Consider the following 17,142-nt stretch of genomic DNA (forward strand, 5'->3'; position numbering starts at 1 on the left):
GCTGTTGACATAAGAGCATGAGCCAAGGTTAGTCAGCAAACACGGATACACTCATTACTAGTCCAGTTATTAACTCACATGTAAGGACTTGCATGAACAAGGAGAAGCAATAGTTTCCTCTGTCAGATGATGTTGATTTAAGCTACGGTTAAACTTTATTATTTTTTACTGAAATTCACATTACAATTTTATTTAGCCATTACAGATGACTCCACATAACTGTCATCACACAGAGATGTCGTTTTTTATTTATTTCTACTCCTGGCATACAGAACCGGAGTGACTGAAGTCATGTGATCCACAAGTAATCATCAGACTCAACATGTCAACTAGTGGTAGACCTAATTATGGATGTCCCAATCAAGTTTTTTTATGCCCCAAACCAAATTTTTTAATATTGCGTATTGGCTGATATGGAGGCTAAAATTATATAAACTTGCAAATAATAAGTTATAAAGTTAGATTTGTGAGATATAAACTTGCAATTATCTTTTAAATTGTTTTATTCTGTGGCAGAAATGAGCTTCCATATTCATGTCTTATCGACATTTTGGCGATAATTACTTATTTTTAATAGAATAATTTGTCAGGTATATACACTCTCTCCAAACTTTCCGCTACTGCGTGCAAAACAATAAGTCATCATCACATCAAATCAACCAATGAATGATTTTGAATTAAAGAAAGCTGATTGGTCAAAATATAGCCTATACGTTGAGGCCGGGTCAATAGCAAGACATAACCTTCAAAAACATCACCCAAAAATGAAAACTCGTTTATCAGTTACTTCGATGTAGATCTAAACCCACAAGATGTATGTTCATCTTCAAAACACAAATGAAGATGTTTTTAGTAAAACCTGAGAGATTTCTTTGCATCCATTCCACCAAAACTTTGACTTTTAAAAAAGTTCATAAAGGGATACTGAAAGGAAACCATATGAATCTAGCGCTTTAATCAAAGTCTTCTGTAGAGACTTAATTGCTTTATATGATGAACAAATTTAATATGGGCTTTTATTTACATAAACTTTGATCAACACGCAAATAGAGCACAACTAATATGTTAAATGGAATGTTTTTTGAAGCATCATAGTTTTGGTGGAACAGACTTCCAATGGATGTTCAGAAATTTCACAGGTTTCATTTAAAATATCTTTGTTTCGAAGAAAAACTAAATGCTTATGGGTTTGAAATGACAAGAGGTTGAGTAACTGATGACAGAATCATTTTTGAGTGACTAACCCTAAGGTTGGAGAATGTCTTCATCAAACATGATCTTTTTATCAGAACATGGGTAGTAGAGCTCAATGTGAGAACAACTAAAATGAAGAGATGGTAAGATAAAACATCCCTCATGCAAACTCAAAAATATTTCAGCTATTAATTACATACCATCTTCGTTTTGAGCAACTACATAAACAAATTAAAGCCTCAAAGCATTCTGACAATGCACGAGGCTGAGAATTTGCCAAGAGTGGCCAACAAGCTCCTACTTGTTGGACTATTCAGACTATCTTTATGTCTTTATTGTGAATGTCACATCACTCACTCACTCATTGCATTTGACTTTCGATAATAAAACCCAGATAGAACGGTTATAAGCACGAATTCTCTATGCTCCACAAATATAATTTACCCTGAAAGGTGTTTTTTAAGCAAGGAAATGTCCATTTAAATGCCTGCTGGATGCATTTTCTGGAACTATTTTAAGAAACCGTAACATTTGAATCAAGCAAGTACATGCTATGTAGCCCTGAATCATTCTCCAGTGCGGAGACGGTTCATTCCCTCAGGCCTGCAGAGACCCTTTGAAGGGTTGAGAATATGACAGAATGACTTAAGCTTTAATCTCTGCAGGTACTGTGTGCACAAAGCAGCGTGCAGCGCTGGATGAACACCACCACCCTTACATGCACGGACTGACCTCAAAGCTCCAACTGATAAAGCAAAGCAAACGACTGGCTTGGCTGTCAGTCTCGTTTGAATCTACATGTCACAGCCACACCCTTTTTAAAGTAAAAAGTGGAAGAGGGTTGGAGGAGGTATAGTCAAGGGAATAAAGACCTCCTACTGCTCAATGATCTATTACTGAGATTAAGAGCAAAACAAACGTAATTCTCTCACTAGTCTTTTCACTTCCTCATGGGGAGAGATAAACCAACCCAGTTCATGAACAAATAAATGGCCATTTTTAGGCAACGTTTATTTGGCTGTGAAGTCATCTGGATTCCAGAAAAGGGCTTGTTCAGTCTGTGGTCAATGAGTTTTCTAGTGGGAGAATGAAAACAGTCTTTTTCACATACTTTTGAGTCTCTGGAACAAAATTTAAAAGTCAAGCAGATACAATCTATAGAGGTGGCTTGTCACTTCAGCCTCGGTTTATCAGTAGTTCAGTCTGAAACTTGAACATACAAATATATTTTTTAGATATTGGTAAAAGTGATATTTGGAAAGGAATTTGGAAGAAAACTGTTTCAAACCAGCTACCTACAGAAGTACGTAACTGCCGATGGTTCATTCACTGTAAAGAGGGGTTTATATTTAAAGCACAAACAAATTGAACTCTGATTGGACAGATATGCAGTATCTGCATATGCAGTATATTACTCACTCAAAATCACATGAAGAAACATTAAATGCTCCTCCAACCATAAATACAATTGCATAATATACTTGCGTTTTGTATATATTTGCTGTAAATGGTTATTTGGAATTTATAGTAAATAATTAAAAAATATGAAGTGAATGATGAGGTTGACAACATTAAGTCACCTCTCATAAACATTTCCAACTCGTATCATTAGCCTGAATGACTCTATGGTGCCGCTCCCACTAAACATGTAGGTTGGGTCAAATTTGTTACAAAACATGCTGTTCACAACTGGTCAGAGTAATGACTAACACCTTACATCATGTGTCTGTATGTTATGCTGTAATATTTAACTAAAAAAGCAATAAATGCAAATTATAATGCTCCAAAAAATATTAACACATACATTTTATATTCTTCAACAGCATTACTCAGTACTTATATAATAGTCAGTAAAAAAGAACACTGATGTAAATTGTGACTGTGACCACATAATGTTTTAAAATGTATTTGTATCACAAAGTAAGCCGTAAATGAAATGGATGTGTTATGCAGTGTTGCATAAAAGCCATATTAAAGTATACCTTCTGTGACCCGCCTCATGTAGCTAAATGTACCATTAGAGCCACCTTAGACATTTTCCAATATTTTTTCATTTATTTTATAATTAGGAATTGATACTAGTATTGGATCTGTTCATTAATCATACACTAGCATAAATTAATTTTCACAGTAATTATAATTGCAGAAATAAATATGTTAAGTAATGCATTTATCGATATTGTTTTAATGATGCAGCTGATTTTTAAAATATCTGACATGCAGAACCAACTTTCCACCCTTACTTTTTGACAAAATATTATAGTTAAGTGCTGGACCACAAAACTCAAAACAAAATATACATTTTTAACGGTTCAATACTAATATTTCATATTAATAATTTTAGAGAAAATGCAATGGGTCCAGCATTTCTAGAAAATAAATAAATGTAAACACGAATTGCGTTTAGATAAAAAGTCGAATAATAATAATAACAAAAAATGCCACCCGACTGTTTAAATGCTTTTTGATGCCCAAATACGCTGTCTAGGTAGGCATGATCTAGCTAGATTTTGAGACGCACACAACCCAAGTGGACCGTCTCTCTCAGAAGTTCATGTAAACTATCAGAGTGCATTAAACCGCGCTATCTCGAGCGCATAGCCTCTAAAGTGCAAGCCTAGTTTCTTCAGAAACCTGAGCTGAACCCACCGCGGTCTCGAATCCAGCGAGGAGCCGCAGCTCTGCACGGACAGCAGCGTCGGAGACTTCCGCGCCCCGAGAGGAGTGGGCTGCAGACTGCACGGGGACAGGAGGTTATTCTGCGAGGAGAACGAGACTCTCTCCCTTTCCAGGAACACCTCGGTGCTCCCGACGTTACTGAACCCAGAATCCGACGGAAGAACCAGGATGGGCGGGACACTGAGCAGCCCGAGTCTGGGCACAGCGAGGCTGGAGAAGGTCCCATCGCCACTTGCAGCAGCAGCGGGCAGTTGCCCAGTCGCGCCGATGTCACCGCACTGAAACTCGGCATCCTGGGGTCCCGCTGCAAACGCATTGCTCTGCACAGGCCGTCCGTCCAGAGATATATTAGTGAGAAATAAAAGCGCGGCTTGTCTCCTCCGCGAGTCTTTACTTTTCCGAAGATGCTCTCTGTGCAGTTTGCCAGTGCACGGGGTCAGTGAATTTTGCGGACTGCACGCAGCAGCCGCCATTCTCGAGTCGAGTGAAATAAACCTACGGCTGATGCTCAATTCGGTTTCTACCCCGCCGCGTCTCATCCGGACACGCCCACTCTTATCTGATTGGCTTGGAGTACAGGATTTTAGTAAATAGATCGAGCATGCGTGAATTTGATTGGCTGACGAGTCCTAAAGCGTCTGAAATAAAGCATCAGGCGCGCTGTGTGAGGAAGAGAGAGAGAGAGAGAGAGAGAGAGAGAGAGAGAGAGAGAGAGAGAGAGAGAGAGAGAGAATAAAGGACTGATGCAGTTTCAGCTGTTTTGTTATTATGTTTATTTTAAATATTCATAGTGCATTGATCAAAGGTCTATATCTAAAGCGGACTGATCTTAGTCTTACTTTAAATGCCTCATTGTAGAGTAGCAAAATGTGTCCTTTCAACTTACATTTTAGGTATCACAATATTTTACGTTATTTTAGTTTACATTGTTTTACATAATTAAAGCAGTAGGCCTACTGCGAATTCGGAAGTCTCCAAAGTAGCCCTTTTTTGAGTCAAGGCTGTATATGATGTAATAATGTATGAGCTGTCCATCCTCTGACTCAATGACTAGGCTTTTCCACAGAGAACATTAGTTGACCCCTTGTCACAGGGCCTGGGACAAAATTTGTTCCCAGTTGTCCCCTGCTGGTTTGTGTATAAGATTATTTGGGTGCATGTGAGAAGAGGTTTAACTTTAATCCAAACCCTGCCTGGCCCTGTTCTTCTGTCTGGTTTCATTACATAACAAACGTTTAGCCTGACAGATGTATGTGCCATTCTGATAACCCCTAATGCTGGGCGCAGTGCCCATCAACCGCCTGTGGTTGGCACAGATAAGAGGGCAGAGAGGGGAAGGGCATCAGATTGTGGCAAGGTGACTGTCACTGGAAAGAATGTCAAGGCTGAGTTATTCTCCCTGCAGACATCAGTCATAGTCAATGACCCTTCGGCTCCAACAGGTTCATGTGTACTGTACACTGGGTGGAAACAAACTCTTCATCATCATCATTGTCATCATCATCATATTTCTCATTTTCTTCTTTTATATCTAAGTGACCTTTTCTCCAAAATAATGTAATTTCTTGTTTTATTTTGTGGCACTTGCTCACCACACTGAAGCTCTTTTGTAAATCATTCACGCAGAACATAACCAAACCTGCATGCAAATAAGATGCAGATTTACAGATGCAAATCTGATGCAAAGATTTTTTTTCATGAACAGCAACTTAGTGGCCAAATAAAGTGCACATATACTGTAAATGTTAAACTATTTGAAAGGTTTCCTTATAAAATTCCAAATATATATACTGTATGTGTCTCCCAGGTCTTTCTGTACGTTTCACAGGTAAGTCCTCCTCTCACAGGTAATAGTCCTCCTCTTCTATGTCTCCATTCCCCTCCTCAAATCCCAAAGCCTCAATGTTGTGTGTGATGTCATCAATTCTGCGGTTAAAATCCTGGGAACCGGAGGGGAGGGTCCAGCCATCATAGTCACGGACTGCTGTGGCCGATGTGTTGCTCATGCTCCGCTTGATCCGACCAAAACTGTCTGTCAAAATCCCACCCTCTCGGATCCCAATGTCTTCTAAAAATGTCTCGAACACTCCTACATCCTTATCTGGAATAAAGGGCCTCATGCCTGGTTACAAGGGAGAGGAAATACGTGAGAATGCACCATAGTCCTGTATTCTTAGAGAGTAGGAATTTGTTTGATTATAATACAGAACTAGAAAAAGTTCGTCGAGACTAACTTTAAGTTGGCTTGTGAAAGTTTGGACCAGAAAGTTTAAAGAAGTTTAAAGTAGTTTGAAGTTTACATTAGTTTAATATGTAAATTAGTTTAAAGTGTAAATTAGTTTGAAGTTTAAAGTAGTTTGAAGTTTAAATTAGTTTATAGTTTAAATTAGTTTAAAGTTTAAATACGTTTAAATTTGTTTAAAGTTAAAAGTAGTTAGAAGTTTAAATTAGTTTAAAGTTTAAATTAGTTTGAAGTTTGAAGTAGTTTGAAGTTTAAATTAGTTTGAAGTTTAAATTAGTGTAAAGTTTAAATTAGTTTGAATTTTAAAGTAGTTTGAAGTTTATATTAGTTGCCAGGGTGTTCTTGGTGGTTGCAAGGTATTTTGGGTGGTTGCTATGATGTTGCTAGGGTGTTTTAAGGTATTTTGGGTGGTTGCTAGGGTGTTCTGGGTGGTTGCTATGGTGCTGCTAGGGTGTTCTTGGGTATTTTGGGTGGTTGCTATGGTGTTGCTAGGGTGATTTAAGGTATTTTGGGTGGTTGCCAGGGTGTTCTGGGTGGTTGCTAGGGTGTTCTACGTTATTTAGGATGGTTTGCTATGGTGTGCACACACACACACACACACACACACACACACACACACACACACACACACACACACACACACACACACACACACACACACACACACACACACACACACACACACACACACAAATCCACTTCACATTATGAGATCTCTAGACCAGATAAACATACTAATTCCATTTAAACTGCTTTTCCCCTTGAGACTGGGCTGAATGTTTGTGATGAACTGTCTCCATTCAGCACTGCAACTAACACTAACAATACTGAATGGTGATTGCAGTCAAAGAGTGGACAGTCTCACACTCATCCAGACCAGTATTAAGCTGACTCAGCCTTCGGCTTGAGTGTTAGGAAAGATGAGGTATAAGTGGCTCAGTGTGTGTTATGTAATTGTGTCATTTTAATTATTTAATGACTCATAATCTAAATATGTATTAGATACAGATCTATTTGGCATGGTATTATTTATAGTTGTGAATCGTAGTCATAGAGCTATTTATAGTCTGTGTCATGTTTCTTTTCCCACAGCGACTGGTGTTGTTTTAGTGAGTTTTGTAATTCTGTCACACTGTGAAAATGTGATGTTGTCGGAAAGGCTGTCGGGCCATGACTGCTCCAGTGCAAGCCAGATGCTCATGAATATTCATTAGCCTTCATGTTACTCTAATCCCTCTAATGAGCTAATGATAGACAGACAGCAATTACACTGACCCTGAATACAATGCCACAGTTCTGATAAATCATGACTTTTGAAATATGACTAAAGAGAGGGTCTCAGCATGAAATAAACCCAGACGTACAAACAAGCCCCTTGAGAATTTAAACAGGCACTCAAATTGTTCAAAAGCAGCAAAGAAAGAGAAAGAGAGAGAGAATGGTGACTTTTGTACTGTGTGTTTCTCACCAAGCAGCAGGAACTTGCGTGAGTCTCCATAGAGCTGCAGCAGGTCAGTGCAGAACTGCTCTATCGGAGCACCGAGTCTGTATTCCCTCAGGAACAGAGCAAACTGCTGAATCTCCTGAGGCGTCAGCTTGCTCCTCAACTAACCAATGAGAAAACAATACAACAGAACAACCAAAGAGACAATTATTAAGGATCCCTGAATGAAAATTATGCTTTTCATTTACTCATCTTCAGGTTATTTCAACCTCCCAAAGTTGCTTGTTTTCAGACTGGGAGTATTGGTTAAAATAATACGATTCTGTGATTTTAAACGTTTCAAGAATTGCATGTTCTTCCAAAAAAAAAAAAGAAAAACACAAAAAAACATTGGTTCCACTATATATTAGGTGTCTTTAACTACTATGTAACATTTAAATTAATAATTTGATACAATGCACTTATTGTGTACGTTTTTACATTGCACTAATGTGTAATTACATCTCTTTTTACACTGTTGACCCTTCCTTTACCCCTTAACTCACCCTTAAACCTTCCTATACCACCGAAACGGTCCCTACTCTTATACCTTAACTTTATACCTTAGGAAATATTATTTCACTGTACATCTTGATTTTATGTTGTTTTTTTACCACCAGCCAAAGAATTTCAACATAATAGAAGATCTAGATCAGATTTGTGAGATTCTTTACTTTAAACTTGATTTAATACAGTAAAACCAATAACCCCCTGAACTAATAATTAAAATAAATTGGTAATAATAATTATAATAATTATTATTTGTGAAGTGCTAATGAAATAATAGTTTTAAATGTTAAATTTCAGTCTATTCCTCACACAAAAGCTTCAAAAGACTTGAAATGTAGCACAAATGTTATGGTCAAATTTTATGATGATTTCTCCTGTAGACAGCGTGACACTTGAGCCCGTTCTCATCCTTTGGCGGCATATGTGACGCCATATGACAAAACGGCGAAATACTACGCACATGGCACCCTTTAGCGTGAATATAACACGCGAACCCAAGGCGTCATAAAGTTGACTGGCATCCTTTAGCGTGAATATGAGACGCAGACCCTACCCCACACCTAAACCTACCCATCACAGTGCGTGTTATATTGACGATAAAGGGTGCCATGTGCGTAGTATTTCGCCGTTTTGTCATATGGCGTCACATATGCCGCCAAAGGATGAGAATGCGTTGGACACTTAAAGTCCCCCTTGTGTGAGAATCAAGGTTTTAATGTTGTTTATATGTCTAAGTGGTGTTTTTCATATGCTTTAAGACAAACCATGTACAAATTCATAAGTCAACAACACCATTGCTGAGTATTTTCTCCTTAAAACTGCAGTGAACCAAAGACGCAAAAACGCGGTTTCAAATCGCTGTTGTTTCTGACGTCACAAACTGCCTTGTAACCAGTCACGACAACGTGTGATCGTCAACGAGTGGATCTCTGAGCTGGTGTGAGTGGGTGGAGGCGGGGCGAATTTGCATATTCATAGAACCACGTATACTAAACGAGGCAAGGGTGTAGAGTTACATTCAAGCCATAGGCAGGATTTTCAAGGAAAAACGTTTAAATATGTCATTTTGGTGATCAAAGATGAGTTTTAAGGGATAAAATTACTGACTACAGGGGGACTTTAAATGGATTTGCGAGGGAGAGAAAATTATGCCATTTTCATTTCGTTTTTAATAGAACTGTCCCTTGAATTACATACTTTTATGTGTGTAAGCATCTTACAATGATCATGTACTCCTGCAGACTGGCATTAGAGGGCTCAGAGTCGCTGTGTGTGGAGGCCAGGCTTCGACGTGACTCATGGCAGGAGAGAGATGAGCTCTCACTGTAGTTCTCACTATAATACGGATCAAATGCTTCCTGGGAACCATCACTGTGAGGAGAGATAACACAGTTCATGAAGTCAGATGTGACAGAGCAATTTTGAACACTGCACACCTCCTGCTACCTCAAATACATATAAATAGGTTTAAAAAAATAGCTAAAAAACAGACTGTAGCATATGTTAGTCAATCAAAAAATGGGTGTGAAGGACTACTTGTTTGTCCAAACAATGATAGACAGGGTTGTTATTTTAAAATATCTTTTGCGCTGCAAGTGACTCAGAAGGCAATTCATAAAATCTAAATGTACAACCTAAAAGAGTGCAAGAATGTAATGATAATTCATAAACAGATTTTGTGAGATTATAAGGCACAAACAGACACTCACTATGAACTGCAGCAGCTGAAGTCTGTGTCATAGCCGTATGTCATGTCAGTAAGGCAGCTGTCACCTTGGACAAGAATTGATGGAGAAAAACAGACATGTTATATATTTGTGCTTTTTAAGAGACAAATGAAACTACAATGTAAAACATTTTATAGGTTAGAGCAGTGTAGACATGCAGTATATAGAAGCTTGTTTACGACACAGATTAAATCGCAGGTAATTTTTTTAATTAAAAAAAAGTATTTTTTGTCTCACAATTACCAGTTTATATTTCACAATTTGGACTTTTTTTCTCCAGATTGAGAGCCCAAATCTCACCATTTGGACTTTATAACTTCATATAAAAAATAAAATAAAAGTTGCTACCTTAAATTTTTAAGTACAATCAACTTGGATGTTTAAGTCATTTCAACTTAATTACATTAAACTGACTTAAAAAATGAGTTGCAATTGTGAGTTTATATCTCACAAGTCTGAGAAAAGTCAGATTTACGAGAACATTGGGCAAAATATTTAACTATTTAAAATATTTTTTAAGTTAAACTGACTTAAAAAATGAGTTGAATCTTGTATAACTTGAAAATGTATAAGTTGAAAATGCTTAAAGGACAAGTTCGGTATTTTACACTTAAAGCCCAGGTTTTAAGATCGTTTCTGATGAAATAGAAAGGTTAAGATTGTGAAAACTCACCGAGTGGTCTGGGGTGTTCACTGATATGCTCACACACATATCGCTGCAAAAGATGCTTTCCAACAGGTTTTATCGTAGTTTTTGTCCAACTCCATTGACTTGTATTAGATGTTCTGTGAGGTACGGTATTACTCCGCCGACGGAAACAGAAATGGGGTTGTTTATTCTTTCTGTAGTCTTCCAGTCGCGGTATCGTACGCTACGCTATCCAAACATTGGCAAAGGTGCATTATCGCCACCAACTGGGCTGGAGTGTCTATTATTCAAGCTCTCAACGGAAGAATGTCCGGCTGTAAGGCGTTTGGAAAAATAGGTCCACAGTTTTACAACGAATGGTAAAACACCTGTTGGAAAGCATCTTTTGCAGCGATTTTTGCGTGAACATATCAGTGAACACCACAGACCACTCAGTGAGTTTCACGTCTTTGTAAACTAAAGTTTAATGCGTTTATATGAATGATTGTTCCAGTGACCCTATGAAACCATTGTATAGATGGGGGTGGTGCTACCACAGAAACCTAAAATTCTCGGGACAGCAGCATTTGTCCAAATTTCAATCTTAACCGTTCTATTTCATCAAAAACGATCTTAAAACAGGGCTTTAAGTGTAAAATACCGAACTTGTCCTTTAAATTTAAGTTAAAACAATGTAAAAACATGTTGTTAAAATATTTTTTTAGAGTTTATATCTCACAATTCTATGAGCAAGAACTATGAACAAAATATTAAACAATAATTTTTTGAACACATTTACAGAGTTTGATTATATTATGATTTAATATTGAGCAGAAAAAAATATACTTTTACAACTTTATACTAGGTAATTTTTTTACAGATAATATTTTGCTTTAAAAATCCAATTATTTCATTTAGTAATAATGTTGTATTCATTCATAATTGATGTTTTTTTAAGGAAGGTGTCCCTCACAAGGATCATCATATTTATGGGATCATCCAGTTTGAAAACCCTTGATTTAGATCAATAGTTTAGAACTGGGATTAATTTAGGGCCTAGACCCTTTTTACTAGGACACGAGCTTCTGAACAACTCTATATTGCAGTTAAAGACAATTTATATACATTTACATCCAAAACAGGATTTAAAAAATATAAAAAATATGGGCACATTTTTTTGATGAGGCCTGTGCCCCTGATGAAAGGCTAAAAACGCCTTCTAACTGGCTTGTCACTCACTCCTCTGCAGCCAATAGCGGTCAGGCATGGTATAGTGATATCCCGCCCTGTCGACACATTCAATGGTCTGATGTCCATAGATGATCTGAAACATTTGACAGATGAGGGCGCAGTACTCCTCTGCAGAATCCTGTGTGTATAGGTGATCAATACAAGAATCAAATAAAGAGAAAATCAATTTTCTAGTGCAAAAAAGGGATCCAGCCACATACAACTTTTATATGCTTTCACATTTCTGCTTTTCTGTCTCACACAGATGCACATATTGCACACCCACAAAAGCAGCCAGACTGTAATGTGGGTCAACACAATCCCATCCATATTAATGTCCGCAGGCACACACAGAGGCGCACAGATCACTGACACAGCATGCTGTTACATAAGTCTAGGCATTACATCACAGGGGAGTCTACTCTGAGCGCACTGTTTACATCACAGCTGACACAACTCATCTCATCAGCAGGAACACAGCTACAGCTCACTGGGAGCATTCTTATTCCTGATGCTGACACACACTGATTAGGACGTACACAGATAAAGTCATTCTTCATAATCATCTTAAATATATACAAAAGCAATTATGTATTTATCCAAATGCCACAAAAACAAGGTTTGAAAGCTTGTGTTGTTCATCCATCCACATTAATGGCATTTAACCCATCACTCGCTTCCATCCTTCCATCCAGACATCTCATGTTAACCCTTCCATTCATCCATTCATCCATCCATCCATCCATCCATCCATCCACCCATCAATTATTAACCCTGACCTCCATCTATCCATCTACACACCCACTACATATTAACTCATTCCATCCATTTATCCATCCATCCACATTAATGGAGTTTTAACCCATCCCTCACTTCCATCCAGGCATTACTTGTTAACCCATCCATCCATCCATCCATCCATCCATCCATCACTTTTTAACATTTCTATCCATCCATCCATCCATCCATCCATCACTTTTAACCTTTCCATCCATTATTAACCCTTTCATCCATTGTCCATCAACCCATCCCTTTAACCCTGCCCTCCATCTATCCATCTACCCACCCACCACATATTAACTCATCCATCTATCCATCCATCCATTCATCCATCCACATTAATGGATTTTAACCCATGCTGGACTTCCATAATTTCATCTAGACATTTCTTGTTAACCCTTCCTTCCATCCATCCATCCATCCACCCATCCATTCCTTTTTAACATTTCCATCCATATTAATGGATTTTTAACCCATTTTTCAATACATATCCATTGCTTATTAATCCATCCACAAGTATTGCTTAGTAATCCATCCATCCATCCATGCTTAATAATCTATCCATCCATCCATTCATCCATCCATCCATCCATCCAAATGGCTCATTAACCTCACCCTGTTTTCCACAGCCAGTATGATGAGGTTGCAGTAGGCATCAGGGCATGGCATGGGCTCCAGAGGATTATGGTTCCTCCTCTCCCAGCTGCCATAGGACTTTCCCCTCTCCCAGCTTCCCGTGCAAGCCTGCCTGCGTTCCCAGCTCCCACCTGGCGTGTGCTTCCGTTCCCAACTTCCACCTGGTTTAGCTCCAGTCCCGTGCCTCTTCTCCCAGCTACCACCTACCACTCCACCACCTCCCCGACGCTCCCAGCTGCCCCCTACAAGCCTCCGGTCCCAGCTGCCACTCACTGGCCGTTTCTCCCAGCTACCTCCGCACGGCTTCCGGGTCTGCCTACGCTCCCAACTCCCGCTCACGCGCTTCCGTTCCAGGCTGCCACCATCACCGCCGCCTCCTCCACCCCCAGTCCCGCCTCCTCCACCCCCAGTCCCACCTCCTCCACCCGCGCTACCCTGTTTGGGCTCATGGCGGGAAGAGAGCTTCCAGTCCACACCACAGATGGTGTGGCGGCGCTCCATGGTGCCCCCTGCAGGCCTTGGGTCAGTGTTGCTTATAGTTTGTCTGCGGCTTTCTAGACCAGTGGGCCTGTTCTCCAGACTGTTAACAGCCAGTACAGTGTCCACATTCAGACCTGAGAAGACAAATAAATATTTATTTCAAAAGCTTACCTTGGAAATTCAAACCACATACCACCCAAATGTCTCACTTACATTTAAATGAATGCATTTGACAGATGATCTATTTTATCAGTTAATGCTTTCCCTCGGAATCAAACCCATGACCTTGGTGTTGTTAGCACCAAGGCCTTAAACTTCGCTTTGTGTCTCAGACTTTGATATTACATTCCCATATTTATCTGCTTCAAATAAATAAATAAAGGTAAATTAGAAATATGCAATGTACTGTATCCCTAAAATGTATAAATGAATGTCAAATTAAGTAAAAAAGACTAATTACTGTTGTTGCAATCTACTCTACTAAAGAAACATAGACATTTACAATTGTATGCATTCATTTTTTCTTACTACAACTATTTACTAAAAACAGAAAAGACAGTAACCAGGGTAAACTCCAATATGTTACATGTACATCCTTCCTGACCTTCCCACTGACCAGTTTTAAGCACCAGTAGGTGCAGTGCATCATCCCGCAGGTAGGAGGCTGCAGCGATTTCATGTGTGGGGATTCTCAGCAGCAGTTTTTCATTGTCTCTCCAGGTAAGCAGCAAACAGCGAGCTGACAGACTGAGAATAGAGTCCTGTTCCACACTGGTCTTCAGAGGCAAAACCCTCAGCTTCTATGGATGGAAAGAGAGAAACAGAATGCATAATTTAAGCCATCTTCTGAATCTAAAAACAACATTACAATGACTCTGGTTTGAGGAATTGCTCTTACCCTGGCTGTGTCCAGAAGCTGGAGCAGCTCGTCTCTGCTCGATGGGTTCAGGGAACATGACACCCATGTCAAGTGTCCTAGGAACTGTTGGTAACAATTGCAAACATTCACAAAAGTCTAATGTGAATGTGTTCTTTTTGATATGTTTGAATTTTCAGACTAACCTTGACTTCCTTCTCCACATAATCGTAGATGAGTCTCTCTGGGTGGATGAGGTAGTCGGGTGGATAGAGGGGGACAGTGTGAAGGGGTCTACGGTACACACTGCCTTTGTCTGCCTGTCGCCGGCTAGATTTAGGGAACACCAGACGCTTTATCGGAGACACAAATCCCTGAGAGAAGAGATTGGATAGAGGAAAGCAAGATATAAAGTGACAATGAGAGATAAAAGGTGTAATTATGAGGGAAAAAATAACAAGTGTGAGATATAAAGTTGCAATAGCCTGTAGCATGAGTTCCTTTATATATATATATTTTTACTCTCAGGCAGAAACAGGTTTCCATACCCAAAGCAAAGTACAAAAAAAACTCTTAGTATTCTTAGTATATTCATAGTAAAAAGTCTCTGTATTGCACTATTTAAGAAATATAAGCAGCAATACAGTAGCACTACCCTTTTCAGATTTGAAATGATTCAGAATATGAGCATGCACAAAAATTCTTCACAATGTGTATAATTTAAGTTCACTTGCTTGACGTCAGTTCGTAAAAGCCTGTTTAAATCTGCTTTTATGATGATGTAACACACACATCAGCCTGCAGCTCCTGCTGTGACATCATCAGCGAGACAGCTGTTCGACGTGGAAGACAGATTAGATGTCCAAACTGACAACCTGCAGATTTATACAGTAGGCTAGGTGTGTGTTTATGCGTGTGAGAAGTACATAATAAGGGAACCCTTTGAAGATAATATGAAGCTTTAATTGGCCTTCTTATACTGTAGTGTCCCATGGCTCAGAGGATTTGCGATCTAATTAGTGGCCCAGAAGTAGAGCAAGAGCTTAAATATTTGTTATTCATTTCACGCTACAATGTATCTTTGTTTTAAATGTTTCAAAATCCTCAAACTTTAATATTTTTTTTCCTGATGTGATCAGCGCAGGATGGCACTGATGATGTCACATATGGATGCAGTAGCCTTCAGACTACAGTTATATGTTTAGGAAATCTCTTGAGATTCCAGTTGCCAGTGCAACCGATCCAACTTGACCTGCTCCGAGCGGGATTCGAACTGGGGTCTCTGGCGTGGGAGGCGGGCGCGCTAACAAGGACGCTAAAGACCACAACATCAGTTGCTAGAGTGCCTCTTGACATCAGGGTAGTGAGGTTTACACACACAGCCATTATTGGGTTACGACAGTTGTACCAGCGAGCTTCAGTCCTCTGAGACGACGCTTTGAACTGAGATGTAGCTCAGTACTGCAATCTCTGGAAACATAACCTCAGAAGAATTGGTATCCAGCACACTGCATGTTGCCATATATGAGTGACTCTCCCTGGTACACATTATGATACCTTTGGGTTTTTTCTACTTAAATTAAACACAGTCAATATAAATGTTTTAAAATATTTTGGAGGAATTTTGTTGCCTCAAGCAATCAGCATTTTAAAATGGAGAATGCTAGGCTCTGCACCTCATATGAAACAATGAAAGATAAAAATTTAATAAAATGTAAATACTGAGTTGATGTATGTGTGTGATAGAAAATTATACACTATAATTCAAAAGTATGCAATATTTCTTCAAATCTATACTGTCAGATATATACTGAGACTTGATGAAGAAAAAACTCATGCGTGGACGCAAAACTGTACAATAGAAGGTTAAGACTGTCAATGAAGAGACAAACCTCAGTAATTATTGAATGCAAGAGAAACTGAAAATGAATTTGTGTACATGTATATGAAAACATTTGTGTGGCATAGCAGATAAAGATTAGGGATGGAGAAGGGAAGGTTACGATCTGATTGTCCCTGCAATTAGAGCGCTGTAATTTTCTTTTGATAAAAGTGTCTGATAATTTACTTGTAAAGCAAGTAAAATCTTAATCTTCAAGAAATCTGCACTGCATATGTTTTTAATCAACAAACTATAGGCCTCTATCATCCTACATGGGAATTTCAGCATATCATGTGATGTGGTATACACACATACAGTACATGTAAATGTAAACATAAGTTGTCACATGATCAGGTTCACATAGAATACGCAACATACTTGGCAACAAACAAATATTCCTAAATACATATCCAGCTAGTTTCAATGTATAATTTGACAAAACAACTTACCTTCTTGGCTCGCTTGGGCTCATAGTCCATATTGACCAGCCCGATGGCTAGCTGTGTCCAAGAGTGTGTGTTTGTGTGTGTGTGTCTGTTTAGGACAGGCCCAATCTCCTCTCAGCCCTCTGGAGCCAGGCAGGACTGGGCAGGAAACACATTTCCTGCTGGACAGGAAACTCCACCAGAGAGTCTGATCTAAAATCCTCAGCACCTCAACTCTCAAAGTACTGATAACACATACTCATACAGTACACAAAATGGGGTTGCAAACACACACACACACACACACACACACACACACACACACACACACACACACACACACACACACACACAGAGTGTTAAGAGTCATATTTTTGGTTTATAACCATT

The 17,142-nt window shown here is 39.0% G+C and overlaps 2 protein-coding genes across 2 annotated transcripts in view; both read right to left on the reverse strand.

The window, feature by feature from the left end:
* cables2b (Cdk5 and Abl enzyme substrate 2b) overlaps window positions 1-4,414 on the reverse strand; it is a 31,115-nt gene extending 26,701 nt beyond the window's left edge. Inside the window, exon 1 of the mRNA XM_077214281.1 lies at window positions 3,844-4,414. Within this exon, the coding sequence (XP_077070396.1) occupies window positions 3,844-4,412 (569 nt within the window). The 5' untranslated portion in view covers window positions 4,413-4,414. The remainder of the gene's footprint in view (window positions 1-3,843) is intronic.
* Window positions 4,415-4,631: 217 nt separating this feature from the next.
* ccm2l (CCM2 like scaffold protein) lies at window positions 4,632-16,968 on the reverse strand. Its single transcript, XM_077214270.1, has 10 exons — window positions 16,777-16,968; window positions 14,652-14,819; window positions 14,488-14,571; window positions 14,206-14,389; window positions 13,089-13,723; window positions 11,703-11,832; window positions 9,818-9,881; window positions 9,329-9,479; window positions 7,584-7,722; window positions 4,632-5,995 (listed from the first exon to the last, which is right to left on the reverse strand). Exons 1-10 carry the CDS (start codon window positions 16,804-16,806, stop codon window positions 5,715-5,717), a joined length of 1,866 nt encoding a protein of 621 aa, XP_077070385.1. The 5' UTR covers window positions 16,807-16,968; the 3' UTR covers window positions 4,632-5,714.
* Between the last annotated feature and the right edge of the window lie 174 nt (window positions 16,969-17,142).

This window comes from Siphateles boraxobius, unplaced genomic scaffold (assembly GCF_051911475.1).
Source record: "Siphateles boraxobius isolate OS27281-9 unplaced genomic scaffold, OSU_SipBor_1 68, whole genome shotgun sequence".
NCBI classification, from domain to species: domain Eukaryota; kingdom Metazoa; phylum Chordata; class Actinopteri; order Cypriniformes; family Leuciscidae; genus Siphateles; species Siphateles boraxobius.